The sequence below is a fragment of the Chlamydomonas reinhardtii genome, chromosome 5 (assembly GCF_000002595.2).
Source record: "Chlamydomonas reinhardtii strain CC-503 cw92 mt+ chromosome 5, whole genome shotgun sequence".
Classification (NCBI taxonomy): domain Eukaryota; kingdom Viridiplantae; phylum Chlorophyta; class Chlorophyceae; order Chlamydomonadales; family Chlamydomonadaceae; genus Chlamydomonas; species Chlamydomonas reinhardtii.
The window spans coordinates 3103383-3119502 of NC_057008.1; the positions used below are offsets into that span (position 1 = coordinate 3103383).

The window sequence follows — 16120 nt, forward strand, 5'->3', positions numbered from 1 at the left end:
AATCGCCCCCGCCCCATCCCACCCGCCACCCCACCCACCCCTACCCCACCCCCCGCCCCACTCCACACGCCCCGCCCCACCCCCACACGCCACTCCACCCCAACGCCCACCCCATCCCATCCCACCCACGCCACCCCAATCCACCCCACCCCCCAACCGGCCCCCAACCGCCAACCCCCAACCACCTGCCGCCCCCTCACCTCCAGCAGGGGGAACACGGTGTTGCCTACGCCGCACCCCACCTCCAGCAGAGTGGCGGGCCCGGCAGCCAGGTCCGGAAACTCTGTGTGCGAGTGAAAAGGGGGAACGAGGAGGAGGGGGGTAGGAGGAGGGAGTGGCGGTTTAGCGTAGCGGTGCGTGCGTGGTCGGTGGTTGACCTGGGCAAACGCTGGGTACGGTGGCCACTGTGTCATCGGCGACAGGCTGTCTTGCGGCGTCTCCACTCCTGCTTCATTAAGAACCATGCGCGCGTGTGCATTACTTTCGGGCTGAGCCCGTACCTGCCCACGGCACGTGGCAGCCCATGCAGCCGTGTCTGGCTCCGGCTCCGCGCGGCTGGTCGCCTCGGCCTTCTCAGCCATTCCTACCTACCCGCCCGCCGCGCCCCGCATCTGTATTACTCAAGTGTTGAAACGGTACTACCATCCTGGGCCCTTGCACTCCTCACCCTTGTGCAGGTAGTGCCGGTCCTTAAAGAATTTTGTGGTATTGCGCCTGTAGAACATGTCCCAGTACTTGCCCGCCTGGGCTTCATAGCGGTCTGCGAGCGAGCAGGCGTAGAGGAGGTACCGTGTGAGTGCACACGGATGGCCGGCGGGGGAGAGGCTGGCCCTTCGTCGGCAGCCATAGTCGGCGCTATCGAGTTCAATCGCAAGCCTCTGCGTCCAGCATTCCTGCCAGTGGCCCGCGGCTGCGTTGTTAGCGAGCTGCCGCCGCGAGCAATTGCGCGTTTGCTGCTGAGAGCAAAGGACGAGCCTTTACTTTTATTTGCTTGACCATTTAGGTATGAGTAGTTATTTGAAGAAACAGAAAGGAAATTACCTGCAAGGTGCGGCGGCACATCGCTCAAGTCTTCTGGGAGAAGCTTTAGCGCCATATTTGGGCACCTATACACGCACTTATAAGCATGTGTTCCGTGTGGATGTGGTGGGCGCTGCGTCACTTGAGCACCGGTCAAACAGTGGTCCCCATCGCTGATGCATGCTGCGGCCTTTCACCGGTAACGGGGGCGGGGGGGGGGTAGGAAGGCTCATAGGTCCTGTATTCTTCAGCACCAGTAAAAAGGCTATGCATGCCTCTGTATCCTAGGACATGACAGGCAGGCAGTGAGACAGTTCAGGATAGTGTGCAGAAGGCAGAATAGCCGTGCCGTGCCATGCCGCCAAATCCTGGCTTGTGCATAGTAGGCAGGAGCCAGCTAACCAACAAACCTCAGGCCATCCTGTCCTGTCTTGCTAATTATTTTTCGCATACACATAGCTGGGAACCCTAGGGCGGAACCCTAAGGGCGTTATCGTACGGGGGGCGGATGGGCGCCAACCCTCCCCTGGCTGCCAACTGCATGTGCATTTGGACCAAGCCCTGCTCGCATGCCGCGCGCTGCAGAAACACGAATGCTATCTAGGGGTCTCAACATAAAATGCATGGATACCTGAGGTTCACAGCACGTATGCAGTGGAATTGAGCGAGCCGGCGATATCGGTTTGCCCAACGTTGCTCCGAACCATCATAAAACCTGTGCGCTCAATCATAAGCTGCAAAATATCAACAGAATTTACTCTTGTTTGCACGGCACCTTGGGCTGACCGGAATTGCAAATTGGAGCTCGCTGTAGGTAGCTTCTGGCTTATCAAAACATACGGATACCGTCATGTGGGCAAGCGCTTTGCTTCGACCATGCCTTCTTGTACCTCGCGGGCTGGCGCGACGAGGGCTCGGCCTGGGCGGGCCAGCGCCGCTCGCCGCCGCTCGGGGGCTGTTCAACAACACAGCCGCAAACGCCACGCCAGCTACGCCAGCAACAAGCCATGCTACACATAGCCACGCAGGCCACGGCGCTACCAGCAGCGCCGGCCTCAACAGCAGGCACCTGAGCCACAGCTCTAGCTGCAGCGCCGGCGCCGGCAGTAGCAGCGGACGTGGCGCCGATGACGCCACCTATACCACCACCACCACCACCGCTGCCACCGCTGCCACTGCCACTGCAAACCGCAATGATGCTGGCACCATCAGTGACGCAGAGTGGGCTGAGGTGGTGGAGCTGCTGGGGGCAATGGCGGCGACCAAGGGCCGCCCCAACGCGCCGGGCGGGTGGCGGGACGCGTACGAGTACATGCCCGTGCACCTGCAGGTGTGCGTGTGTGCGAGCAATGCTCGCTGCTATGCTGGGCAGCAGTTAATTAGTTTAGTTGGGTTTCTTTGGTTACTCATGCGCTGTAGCGATGTGTCCGGCGTCCCTCCTGCTTTTGCTGCAATGGTTGACTGAATGATCGTCACAATGCCTAACTCACAGCGTGTCGGACTGACCCCGGAGCGCCTTGCCTCCCTCAACTTCATTCACGTGGCCGGAACCAAGGGCAAGGTGGGTCCTCACTGCTGTTTGCTGTGGGAACCCGTAGCAGCCTAGGACCAGCGGGCGGGTAGCAGGGCTAGGACCTGTGGACGGGTTTGCCGGCGGTGGTGCCGTGTGTGCAGGGGCAGGCACGAGGGGCAGGTGGGCTCAGAGGTTACACACGGCGGCCTAGGATCTGATGACAGGTCGTGCCATCCTATACATGTACTCCCCCTCCTCCTGCTACCACGCCTCCTGCCACCCCTCCGCTTTTCACCCCTCCTCCTTCTCCACCCGTCGTCCTCCTTCGCCACCCCTCCTCCTCCTTCCCTACCCGCCCTCCCCCAACAAGCCCTCCACTGCCCACCGACCCCCTCCCCCCGCCACACACACACAGGGCTCCACGTGTGCTATGGTGGAGTCGCTGCTGCGCGCCGCCGGCTACCGCACTGGGCTGTACACCTCGCCACACCTGGTGGACGTGAGGGAGCGACTGCGGCTGGACGGGTGGGCGCAGGGCCTCGGGGCCTCAGAGAGAGAAGGGGGTTTGCAAGTACCAGCCCAAACTAAATCAAAACCAACGAAAACGAGCGGAGGACAGGCAGAGGCGTTAGTTGCCAGCGATAATACTTATGGGATGGGGGCCGAGGCGTCGTGGAGCAGCAGGGCGAGCGGCGCCGGCGATAAATGTCGCCGCCCGGGCTGCACAGATGGTTGCAGAGGCCGTGCAAGATGCACTACTGAAGACTGCAAGACGAAGTCGATACCGAAGGAGGCGATGTAAAGCGGAAACACAGACGAGAGAAGCTTGTGGGATGGCAGTGCAAGAAGGGGCGGGGGCGGCCCTGGGAGGGATGGGGCAAGCGCTTTGGCGCAGGGCAAACCAGGGAGGGTTTCCAGCCTTTCATATAGATTCAGCACTGGTAGCTTTTGGGGCTGTTGACGGCCGGCCAGTCCCCACACCAAGAAGCCTTGCCCGCGTGCCCCTCCAATAAGGCAATAGCACATCCATCGCCTGCCGCCCAAGGCCACCAACCCCTGCCGCAACCACACCCCCAACCCCCCTCTCTCTCTCATACACACACTCACACCCCAAACACACACCTGGTCGCGCCCACAGCCGCATGCTGCCCCGGGCTGAGTTCGCCGCCTCCTTCTGGCGGGTGTACGGCGCACTGAGTACGGCGGCGGCACGGGACGCCCAGGCGGCGGCTACGGCGGCGGCGGCTGGTGGCGGCGGCGGCAGCCCCGCCAGCGGCCAGGTGGCGGCGGTGGGCATGCCCAGCTTCTTTAGCTTTATGACAATCATGGGTGAGCGCTAATGGGGTGGAGCTGAATAGATTAACATGGTCTGACGGTTAAGGATTGTGTTGGATATCGCCCGTGGTTGCTGCTGTGAGAGCATACGATGAGACCGGCCTGGGCGGTATAGGGCGTGTGCCCAATGCTTTGCCCGTGCGCATGAGACGTTGATACCAAGCAACTTGCGACTGCTGCTGTCATGATTCGTGACTTGCCGCAGCCATGGATGCGTTCCTTGCCCGGCCTCCGGAGCTGCGGCCGCAGGTGGTGGTGCTTGAGGTGAGCGCGTGCTGCAGAGGGCGAAGGCGGGTGGAAAAGAGAAAGGGAAAGGGAAAGAGCAAAAGATGGTTGGAAAGAGGGAAGGATGGAAAGAGAGAAAGGGAAGCGCAACTGGTAGTGATGGGTGTGCAGGAGCCACCCATGCAAGAGCGCAAAGCAAGCCGACGCCAGCGGTGTGGCTGAGAACCATGCTTTCCCCACCACCACCCGGCTACAACGCCACATCTTACAACACCATGTAACCATGTAATCCCCTGCCCGATGTACACCTCTACCCACCCACCACCACCATCACCGCCACCACCACCACCACCACCACCACCACCACCACCACCACCACCACCACCACCACCACCACCACCACCACCACCACCACCACCACCACCACCACCACCACCACCACCACCACCACCACCACGTGCAGGTGGGCATCGGCGGGCGGCTGGACGCCACCAACGCGGTGGTGGGCCCCCGCGGCTGCTCCCTGGCCGCCGCCGCGGTGACCAGCCTGGGCTTCGACCACATGGAGCTGCTGGGAGACACACTGCCGGTGAGGGGGGGGAGGGAGGGAGGAGGGAGGAGGGGGGGAGGGGGAGGGGGAGGGGGAGTTGCTGGGTTATGTGCCCCAGCCCAGCAAAAACATTGCATGGTTTAGGGGGAGGGGGAGGTACTGCTGGCGAGGGTAGAAGGGATACGATGGTAAGGGATGACGACCAGGAAGGACTAGAGCATAGTAGGAGGCGAGCCGACGAAGAGAGAACGGCTTCTCGACATAAGCATGCGAGCTGACTTGCTGACCGCGCCGCTCGACTCCGTTGCACGCCTCACACAGAAAATTGCTCGTGAGAAGGCGGGCGTGATGAAGCCGGGGCGGCCGGTGCTGGCGGTGCCGCAGCCGGAGGAGGCTATGGCGGCGTTGCAGGTGGGGCGGCGGGGGGGAGGGCGGGCGTGGGGGGAGGGGGACGGGGCGGGGACCGGAGGTGTGGGCTGTCGCACAATGCGTGGGGGAGTGGAAAGGGTGTAGGAGGTGGTGTGGGTGGTGATGTGATTTGCGTGGGAGGCGGGGGAGGGGTGCGGGACTGGGAGGTACCGGTAGTCAACAGGAAGCCATTCTAGAGCATTCAACGCACAAAAACATGCACGAGCAGCATCTATTTCGGTCACCACCGGCTGAGCGTTATCTCCTGTGGTGTCGGCAACCCGGCGGTCCGTCACTCACACGCAGGAGGTGGCTGACCGCGTCGGCGCGTCGCTATCCGTGCCGCCGCCGCTGGAGCGCTACAGCCTGGCGGCGGGTGCAGGCAGTAGCAGCAGTAGCAGCAGCTCGGCACCTGACCTGGTGGGTGTAAGGAGGTGCCGTAGCTGCTTCTTTTGAACTCCTTCCTTCCCCATGGAAAGCTGTGACGACATTCGCAACGACGGCATGGGCAAAAATGACGTGTATTTGATTAATTTTGCGTAACACAGCACACAATACTTAGTATGAGATATCTGGAACATAAAATGCCAGCTGGTGCTGCTGCTGCTCCTGCCGTACAGGTGGGCCTGGGCGGGGAGCACATGCGCCTCAACGCCTCCCTGGCTGTAGCACTGGCGGCCGAGTGGGAACGACAGTACGGCGCGGCTGCTACAGCCGCGGCGGCGGCAGCCGCCTCCGGTGCCGGCGCTGGCGCCGTGGCGGCTGCGGCGGCGGCGGCTGCCGGCAGGGCGCTGGTGCTGCTGCCCGGTGGGCCGAAGGGCGCAGATGCCACGGCGCGTGCTGCTGCGGTCAGGTGAGTGAGGCTTGGGTCGTGTGTCGTCGCATACGGTATGCCGGCTTTGAGAGCGAGTTGCAGCAAGTACGGTTCGCAGCCACTTTTTCTCCATCCGCTGTGGGGCCACACGACGGGCGGCAACTCAAAATCCCCGGAGAGAGGCCGTGTTTAGAGACTGGGTAGACCCGTGCCAAATCCACCTCGCTACCGTCCACGCCTGTTTCCCTAAGCCCCTTCTGGGTTTTGGTTTCTTTGCGATTTGGATACACTACCCCCCGCAACACACACATACACATACGCCCTGCAAACACACACGCTCCAACCCCCACCCTGAACCTCCACCCGCCCCCCTTTTGGCCGCAGCCGGCTGCAGCTTCCGGCCGAGTACGCGGGGGGGCTCCGATCCGTCAGCTGGCCCGGCCGCAGCCAGGTGCGTGTAACATGTGTGACTTGTTTCTGACCATGCACCATAGCGCATGGTGCAGAAGGGTAACGAGTATGCGCACGCACGCACGCGCGCAAGCGTCAATGCAGTCTTGTCATCGTAGCCAGGTGTGGGCGAGCTGCGCATATCGTGTGCGCTGCGGCGGCATTTTCGGCACTTGGGGAAATGAAGCTGGGCGGCACTGCTGGGCTGCCGTGACGGCTGTGGGTCTGCGACCTTGCCCACCACCGCCGCCGCAGGTCATTGAGGACGCCGGCGGCAGTGGCGGGCGCCTGACGCTCTACCTAGACGGCGCCCACACGCCCGAGAGCATGGCCACCTGCGCCGCCTGGTTCGCCTCCGAGCTGCGGAAGCGGGCCTGCGGCAGTAGCACTACCAGCAGTAGCAGTGGCAGTACCAGCAACAGCAGTGGCGGCAGTAGCAGTGGCGGCAGTGGCAGTAGCAGCGGCGAGGCAGGCCGACACGCGGCGGTGCTGTTGTTCAACTGCATGCGAGACCGCGACCCCGCCACCCTACTGCCGGCTCTGGCGGCGTCGCTGCAGCAGGCAGGCGTGCAACTGCAGCCACACCCAGCGGCCAGCGGCGCCGGCACCAGTAGTAGCACCAGCAGTAGCAGCAATGGCAGCAGCAGCAGCAGCAGCAGCAGCAGCAACGCAGACGCGGCAATAGCAGTGGAGCTGGCGGCGGCGGTGTTTACTCCCATGCTGTCTGGGGGCGGTGTGTTGCTGGGACCGGGGGCAGGAGCGGGAGCGGGAGCAGCCGCGGCAGGAGCCGGCACGGCCTCTGCGCCGGCGTCACACCCACAGCCTTCAGTGCTGCCCCAGGCGGCATCGCCCTCTGCGGACCTCAGCTGGCAGGAGCGCATGCTGTGCGTGTGGAGCCAGGAGTTAGGCCTCAGCGAACCTGCAGCGCAGCCCTCCGCCTCCCCCGCCTCGTCCTCGCCTTCGCCCTCGTCCTCGGCCTCGTCTTGCTTGGGGCCCGGGTCCACCACCACGACGACGACCAGGGCCTCGAGGCTGCCGGGCCTGCCGCGTGTGGCTGTGGCGGGGTCGCTACCTGTGGCCCTGGAGCTGCTGCGAGCCGCGGCCGTGGCAGCACGCCCCGCCGGCCCGGTGGGTTCTCCGGCGGCCCCGCCAGCAGCAACGCCCCCGCCCCCGCACCTGCACGTGCACTTGCACGTGCTGGTCACGGGTTCGCTGTACCTGGTGGGAGACGTGCTGCGGCTGTTGGGCCGCGCGCCGGAGTGAAAAAGGTGAAAGGTGAAAGCAAAGGGGAAGCAAAGAAGGGGAGATTTGAGCGAGCGCGGGCTGAGTGTGAGCACAGGCTGCGGAGTGAGATCTTGGCAATGAATGGATACGGAGGGGAAGCGGCGTTTTGCAGGCGTTTGTTTGTGGGAAGGCCCACGGAAGGCCGACGCGCGCATGTGGGTGGAGCTCTTTCTACTTTGTGTATCTTACTGCGAAACTCAACCTTTACGGATGCATGGTAGTTTCACAGCCTTGGGCTGATGGCGTCCGCACTGTTGCGCAGGCTGGGGCAGCAAGGTGTGTGGGGACACGCTCACACGCGGGCCCAAACCCGATGCTGGGCCACTCCGACGTGATGCTGTGTGATAACTGCTGGCGGGAATCCGACCTGACGGAAGTATAGTTGTTACCCCACCACTATCATCTCCTGTCTTGCTGGGGACCTCTTATGCGGGCTGCCGTGTGCGCGCGGTCTCGCGCAAGCAGTTCCGCAACTATTTTAGCTGCGTCGTCGGCACAGGCCGCCAGTAGCACAGTGGCTTCAGGCACGCCTTCATACCTTTATTCGCTCCCAGTAGCGCCCGGGGGAAAAATAGTATCCTCGAAAGAGGAATGGGACGACTACTCGCTTTGGGTCGGCACCTTTGCGGCTCGTGGAGTTGGGTGCTGGGAGCACACCGATAAGCGAGAGGTTGAAGAGTACGGTCTGGAGTTCCGGCAAGCTGGCGCGTGAGTTCGATTGGGGTTCGATTCTGTCGCAACGTCCTTTGCAGCGTCCGGCAGGCGCGCGTTATCAAATGGAGATCCTTTTCTCATCTTGTGAGCCATCGTAGCTCGGCGCTAGCATCGAAAGCGGTCAGGATGTTGCTAGCACTTGCTGCTCAACGTAACTCCCCAGTTAGCACCGATGTTGCTGCCCCTCCCCCCGTGCCCTTGCTCTGCGCAGCGGCGGCCGCATCCTGCGCCGCTTTGACGAGCCCACCCGCAGCGCCTTCCACAACAAAGTGCGCCTCTTCTCGCGCCTGACCGCCGCAAAGGTGGACTGCGTCCCGCCCACCGTCTTCACACCCGCCGATGCCCGGCGAGCCATGGCTGCCTCCCCCCCAGGCACTGTCTGGTTCTACAAGAAAGCAAAGGCATCTCGTGGCCAGGGTGTGTTCCCCATCACGTCATTGGAGGAGTTGCCGGTAGAGGAGCTGCAGGCGGCGGAGGCAGCGGCGGTGGATGCAGCAGCCATCACATCAAAGGGCGCCAGCGACGCAGCGGAGTCGCCGGAGGCAACGACCGCTGGAGGGGTGCCAGCTGCGGGGCGCAGCGGGGAAGCAGCATCACCGGCGGGAGGGAGAGGAGCGGTGGGATTTGAGGGGGGAGGGGGAGGGGGAGGCGTGTTCCAGCAGTGTGTGCCGGGCATGGCGCTGTGGAACGGCAGCCACAAGTACGACTTGCGTGTGCTGGTCGTGATGGGGCCGGGCCGGCGCGCCTGGCTGCACCGCACCCTCTACATGCGGATAGCCACATCGCCACTGGTCCAGCCGCCATCCACGGCTTCTGCCACTGCCACTGCTACTGCCACTGCTACTGCTGCCACTGCTGGCAGCAACAGCAGCAGCGGCAACAGCAGCAGGCGAGGCGAGGGGGGCAGCAGCGCCTCAGGCCAGGGACGCGCGGGGCAGCAGGACCTGTCGCGCGCTGCGCAGTGCACGAACATCAGTCAGGGCGGCGCGGTTGTGGCGGTACACGGCAACGCCGAGCTGCCCGGGTACGACGCAGTACTGTCACACATCTGCGCCGCTACGCACAGCGTGGTTTCGGCAATGTACGACGTGCTGCCGTACGACGGCGCGATCCACTACTTTGGATTCGACTACATGCTGGACCAGCACCGTAAACCGTGGCTGCTGGAGGTGAACAGCACGCCGCGCCTGGTCAACTGCAACCGTACGGGTGCCGTACACGAAGCGCTGGTGGAGCTGCTGTGTACGGTGGTGGAGCCGTACCTGGCGGGCGAGCCCGTGAAGGCGGGCAGCACGGGCGGCTGGATTCAGGTGGTGCCGTGAGCCGGCTGTTGGAGGGCCGTGTTGTTGTTGAAGGGCTCGGGTTGAAGGGCCTGGGTTGAATGGCCAGGGTTGGAGGTGGCCGGGCGCACGTGGCTGGGGCACGTGACGGAGGGCCTGAAAGTGAGATGGCGGGAGCCAGGAGGGGAGGGAAGGCGGGGGAGTAGTAGTTGACAGACAAGGCAGGGGGCAGTGGCGATGCTGCGAAGGCTGCGACGGGGGCGCAAGTGAGGTGCTGGCGGCGTGCTGCTGACGCTGCTCAGTTCACGACAGGAATGTGGACGGATTTAAGTAGTTGCTCGCATGCTCGCGCGTGCGTGAAGAGCGGAAATGGTGATCTTGGCCACGCCTGATCTGGTCTGCATGTGTGCCATGTGAATCGGCTCCATGCCAGTCGAGTACTGTGGCGGTGAAGGGGCGTGCAGTGAACTTGTTGTGAGGCAGGCCTAAGCAGAGTTGACAAACGATTGCCCACATTCATCCGAAAGGAGCTTTTAGGCTCTGGTTTGCCGGAGGACTTGATGCGTGGGGGTGGCGTTTTGAATGCGGTGGCCCTCCTCGTATCTGGCACGGAACTTCCTTGGCTTGCGACTCATTTACTGCGGACGTGTTCCTACTCGCCCTTCCACCTCGCAATAGTCACAATTCCTACAAGGCTTCAGCCCTCACGCTATTGTGGAGCATGCATGTGTGGCTCTCGGGCATAGGTGCTGCATAGGGCTTTGGGTTGGGCCCACGTAGAGTGTGGCTAGCCTTCCCGGCACGGACAATGCGGCCGTGTCCAGAGGCACTAAGTAGGTGCGGCATTTGGCGTAGGCACAGCTGCGTGCTTCGGAGCTTGCGTGTGAATGAAACTGAAGGGCGTGATCGGGCCCGGACTTCCTGAACCAGGGGAGGACGCGTGGACGAACGTGTGACAGCCGTGTCCTGTCACCTGCGCCCTGCATCGCCTCTCCCCTCTTCCCAACCTCTCCCGCAGACGCTCCTTCTCCCGCAGCGTGCCGCCCCACTGCAGCACGACCACGGCAGCTCTCTGGCCTTCCCCAGCGAGCGAGTGAATAACACGAGCGAGCCCTCGTGTGCCTACGTGTGACGGCCCTGCCTGTCACGGGCTCCTCTCTCTCTTTCTCCTCTCTCCCTCTCTCTACCCGCCGCAGCGTGTCCTCCCACGTGCAGCACGGCCCCTGCCTCCGTTCACGCAGACTTCCGCTGTAAGACGCATCTCGATTAACTCAACAACGCTTCCGCACTTATCTCTCAAAAGCTAATTCAGCCTCCATCACACACATACGGTATCGTGATCAGCAAGCTTCCGCTCTACTGTCGCTTCCGCAGCCTCAGCCGAGTGACGCACGCGCTCTGTCCTCACACACCACCCTGGGCATGCAACCTGAAGAGTGCCATTCGCCTGCATCACCCTGCCGCACAACCACTAGCAATTCTCACAGCTCATAAGCACCCGCCCCTGAACAGGCCGGTGATTCTAGGCAAAATTGTGAGCACGGACTGCACATTGATTGATAGGGCATGTACAGCGATGATGCATCTGCCAGAGCCGGCTATAATCCACCCCGAGCGTTTAAATGCGGGACCGTGGGTAGCTCTGGCACCATTATGGGGCAACCCAGTTTTAAAGTTCAAGCAGAGATATGGTGTAGAGGTTTCCCTAGAAGGCGGGTTGGCTGATAGAGGTTACATGTGGGACGACAGCCGTGGACTAGCCAGGGCCCCAAAAACGTACGAGACACGCACGCTCACCCGAGGAGAGATCCCCGAATGACCCCCATGCTCCTCGCCTCCGGAGAGGGGAGGAACCCCAGGCCCGGCTCACCGCAAACGCTAGCGCTGCTCACCTAAGCCGTGGGTCGGCGTCGTAAGACTACCTCTTGCGAGTCCCTAAGCTGACAAGCTAGGGTGAGGCCGGTGGCGAGTCCGCTGTTGGCCCTACCAAGATAACCCCTCCAACATCATCTGACGCTAGGAATGGGTGCTGGTTCGGGACAAGGTCCCAGCGGCGCGGAGGCCGACGCAGACTCACACGAAGGGGGAGGGGCGGAAGCCATTGCGGTCGCATCGAGTCCCCAGGCGGGCCCCCTCGGTTATTCCAGTTTTATGTGCAGTTACGTCGGGAAACCCGAACGTAACCAGAGTTCTTGTGCAAATAATACGCCTTTCAATGTGTCTGTAGCAACGCATAACTTTGCGAAAACACAAGGAAGATGTAAGACTAGAGGCGAAGGGATCGGAGGCGTTGGAAGATCCCGGCGCTCGATAGCGCGATCGGCTTTGCATTTCCACGGACGATATTCTTCAAAGCAAACATATAGACTTGGACGTTTACGAGTGCAGCGCATGCGATCTCTCCGATCAGCGATAGCAGAAACGCAATGCATGTGCTTCATTGCGATGCATAAGCAGAGCTGAGTTTTGTGATATCAACAGTGCATACTATCGTGGTGAGGATTTGTCGAAAACGTGTGCGAACTCTCGGTCCCCTGCCCCGCAGCCCCCGCCCTTGCCCCCGCCCGCGCTCGCTTACCTTCGGCAAACGCAACTGTGTTCACCGGCGCCTCCCCGCGCAAATCCCTCCCCTGATACCAACCCCGCAACCCCCTCCCACCCCGTTCGCACAACTGTGACTGCGCGGAATCGGAAGTTGGGAATGAGCCCATACCCGACAGCTGGGATCGGGGGTTAATTTCCTGTCATGCCTGGCCTGCAATGGTGCGCAATGCGACAGGGGGAGGGGGCAAGCCGGGGTACTGCGTAGCGGTAGGGGTTTGCAGATGTGTGTGGATTAGGGACGATTAACACGGTGAAGGATGCAGTCAGGATTTTGGACGCTTTTGCACGTATGAAAGACAAATTACAGGAAGGAGGGTCAACAGCAGCAGGCAGGCCCCCTCCCAGGGTGCGTAGCGAGTGCACAAGACTATATAAGGAAGACATTGTTGCGACCGGGTTACTAGGGGTCAGTGAAATACATGGGCTTCCGCGCGCCCTCAAGAACGGCATAGACGCGCTTCAACAGGCTCTTATTGACCACCTGCCTGAGGGGTGGGCAACCACCGCACGGCAGACGGCGAGCGAAGACAACGGTGACATGCATGAGCTAGAAAGAGACATGGTTGATCATATTGTTGGTAGTCTAGGATGGAGAATGGGCGGTGGAGGTCTGATTCCGATCCCCCTGGCAACGGTATCGGTGAAACAGTCGACGTACTTACAGCTAGAGGAATCGTTTGCAAAGCTGTCGGAAAAGCAAGTAGAGTTTGTACGTGAAGCAAAGGGACTCAGTCATACTGCTGTCGTTTCAAATGAAGACAAAACCGGATCAACAGTACGTATGAACGCCTGTGGAAGGTTAAGTGGGAAGCAGAGCAGAAGGAGGCATACTGGAGACTGGTGGTTGGCGGCTTCTCGGGCTTCTCGATGCATAGGGGGCAGCAACGCAAATGCCCATGTGGAGCAACTATGCGGACAGACAGAGACCACCATTTTGGATCATGCACTGTTGCTAACACATTGAGAGTCCACATCCAAGATACGGCGGCTCTTGCTAATGAGGAGGACGACTTACTTGACTTGATTGTCCTACGGGAACACTTATGGCTGACAACTAAGCCGCATCATACAATTGAACAAGCTGTCTGGGATGTCTGCATGGCAGCAACCTCGGCGATGGAATATGGTAGGAGATTGCTATATGCAGCCAGGAACGAGCAAGGAGTGATCGATGGGAACGCAGTAATGGCGCGCATTAAATCGCAAGTTATAGCAGACTTCTGGTCTAGGTTACAATCGTATGTGTGTCTTGGTGCCAAACCGAGGGGGTGGGACCGAGTCTCGCCAGGCCACCCTTGGATTGAGCGAAGAGCAGATGGAAGTATGAAGCTGAACAGACCACGAAGTGTCATAATGGAAGAGGAGGTGGAGTGATGGCACCTAGTAACATGTTCGGTATGGCGGGAGGAGCGTCCTATGGGAGCAAGCCCTTGAGCAAGCCTACTAGAGCTAGAGTAGGCCGACGGCGCTACAGGCGGCACGCCCCTGGGGTCCAGAGCAGGGTGTTCGTTCTCCACGTCACTGGCTCGTGAACTGCGTCAGCAGGTCCCTCTTGTAACCAATGCAATCTCACACAGGCACGTGTTACAGGTTATACAACGAAAAACATTATGTCGTGGACGCGTTCCGCGTACGCCCGGCGGGCTGCCTCCACACAGGGGATCAGTCTGCTCGCTCTGAGTCACAATCAAGCAATGTACTGTTGCGCCTATCTGGGGTATCAACAGACACCACACCCGCCCAAACCTCTATGCATACGTCCCGATGCCATATTTAGGGTTTGGTCCGTGTCTGTTGGTGTCAGCGCGCGCGTGCGTCCCGCGCTTTCAGGCGAGGGCCCCTGGACGAGGCGCCTTACCCCTGGGCGCAAAGCGTGAAGCCCACAGCCGTGAAACACACGATGTCTGCTTAAAGTTCGTTACATGCCTCCACTGTGCTTTGTGCGCGCCAGCACGGCTGCGCTAGTATGCACCTCCTGGCCGGGGGACTCGTGACTCCTGTGCTCATGCTCCGGTCTCCTTGTGCATGTATGAACACCCCCACCATGCGTGTACAACCTACCCTGATGCCTACCCTGCCCGTACCTGCATCTCGTGAGTGGCCACGTATGGTCGTTCACCCTGACGCCTACTGTGTGCATCCCTTGGTTGGCCAGGGGCGTTACTATGCAGTCGCCGCGTCGGGCGGTGATACTTCTTAGCTTGGATGTGACAGACGGCGGTACTCCTTAGCTTAGAGTTCTTGGCACTGCAACTGTACGGACGTACGACGGGGGCCCTCGCCATGAGTATAAAAGCAGCCTTCTTCCAGCCGTTACAGGCAGACCCAGACTTGACACGCCAATATACGCACAACCAAATCATCAGGTGAACTCTAATTACTGACTCCTGTTTCCCTCGCTCTACGCGAGCCTTTGTAAAGAACCGTGTGCCCTTCTCGCTCCTCTGTCCCTCTGCCCCGGTTCCCTTGGCCATAGCGCCCATCACAGCCCGCAGGGCTCTCTCACGGCAGCTGGACAGCCGTCTGCGCACAGCCTCTCCCTCGCCCCTCTCTCTCTCACAGGCTCGCAGGAACCACGCCAAGGCCCCGGTCGCCCCAGTGCACCCCGCCTTTCCCTCGTCTCCCCAGCGGGCGAGTGGATTACCCACGAGCGCAGTACTCGTGGACGAACGTGCGACAGCCGTGTCCTGTCACCTGCGCCCTGCATCGCCTCTCCCCTCTTCCCAACCTCTCCCGCAGACGCTCCTTCTCCCGCAGCGTGCCGCCCCACTGCAGCACGACCACGGCAGCTCTCTGGCCTTCCCCAGCGAGCGAGTGAATAACACGAGCGAGCCCTCGTGTGCCTACGTGTGACGGCCCTGCCTGTCACGGGCTCCTCTCTTTCTTTCTCCTCTCTCCCTCTCTCTACCCGCCGCAGCGTGTCCTCCCACGTGCAGCACGGCCCCTGCCTCCGTTCACGCAGACTTCCGCTGTAAGACGCATCTCGATTAACTCAACAACGCTTCCGCACTTATCTCTCAACAGCTAAAACAGCCTCCATCACACACATACGGTATCGTAATCAGCAAGCTTCCGCTCTACTGTCGCTTCCGCAGCCTCAGCCGAGTGACGCACGCGCTCTGTCCTCATACAGGCACGTGTTACAGGTTATACAACGAGCACAATTATGTCGTGGACGCGTTCCGCGTAGGCCCGGCGGGCTGCCTCCACACAGGGGATCAGTCTGCTCGCTCTGAGCACAATCAAGCAATGTACTGTTGCGCCTATCTGGGGTATCAACAGACAGCGCCGCTTCCAGGCATCACTGTCCGCTAAAAATTGGGCGATACAAGTGTTCTGTCAGTGGTAGTGCGGCCGGTCCGCCTTTATGCCTCACAACGCCTGCCCAAGTTCCACCCACACGGAAAACCAAAGCGCTGCGGCACTGCGAGAGGTCGCCGCGCGGTACTCACTCCTGGCGGCACGTTAGCCCTGCTGCCTGCTGCGGCTGCGGAGTAGCCGCAAAACCCCGGCATCAACGGCTCCAAAACCCAAGCCTCCACCAACACGGCCCAAGCCAGCCTCCACGTGCTGGCCCAGCTGGTCCATCCCGCGCCGCAGATTCTCACTTCCCACCTCCATCCCGAGGCGTAGCTTGTCGCTTCCCACCTCCACCCCGCGCCGCAGATGCACAGCTCCTTCCACCACACCAAGCCGCAGGTGCACAGCTCCTTGCACCACGCCGAGCCGTAGATGCCAGGCCGCGACCATGACAGCTATCGCCCAGAAGAGCGGTCCCCATGCTGACGAATGCAATATGCTCTGCATGCATTGGACACAGCGCAGTAGAGGGTGATTCCGTGAACTGTCGAACTGGCCTAACTACATGTTTGAATGGCGTTCGTGAACCAAGTATGCAATCCATTTGGTTCTTTGCTAAAGAT

The 16120-nt window shown here is 61.2% G+C and overlaps 3 protein-coding genes across 3 annotated transcripts in view; 2 read left to right on the forward strand and 1 right to left on the reverse strand.

Moving 5' to 3' along the window:
* Positions 1-1463, reverse strand: part of CHLRE_05g239083v5 (uncharacterized protein) — a 1626-nt gene extending 163 nt beyond the window's left edge. Inside the window, exons 1-3 of the mRNA XM_043062334.1 lie at positions 1042-1463; positions 668-760; positions 201-283 (exon numbers count right to left, since the gene is read on the reverse strand). Coding sequence (XP_042924898.1) covers positions 201-283; positions 668-760; positions 1042-1096 — 231 coding nt within the window. The 5' untranslated portion in view covers positions 1097-1463. The remainder of the gene's footprint in view (positions 1-200; positions 284-667; positions 761-1041) is intronic.
* Positions 1464-1618: 155 nt separating this feature from the next.
* Positions 1619-7595, forward strand: CHLRE_05g239100v5 (uncharacterized protein). Its single transcript, XM_043062335.1, has 11 exons — positions 1619-2350; positions 2513-2581; positions 2949-3058; positions 3672-3862; positions 4074-4132; positions 4557-4682; positions 4965-5054; positions 5358-5471; positions 5672-5904; positions 6250-6316; positions 6571-7595. Exons 1-11 carry the CDS (start codon positions 1871-1873, stop codon positions 7576-7578), a joined length of 2547 nt encoding a protein of 848 aa, XP_042924899.1. The 5' UTR covers positions 1619-1870; the 3' UTR covers positions 7579-7595.
* A 48-nt stretch (positions 7596-7643) lies between these two features.
* CHLRE_05g239151v5 (uncharacterized protein) lies at positions 7644-10569 on the forward strand. The gene is made up of 2 exons (XM_043062336.1): positions 7644-8307; positions 8525-10569. Exons 1-2 carry the CDS (start codon positions 8027-8029, stop codon positions 9633-9635), a joined length of 1392 nt encoding a protein of 463 aa, XP_042924900.1. The 5' UTR covers positions 7644-8026; the 3' UTR covers positions 9636-10569.
* The last annotated feature ends 5551 nt before the right edge of the window (positions 10570-16120 follow it).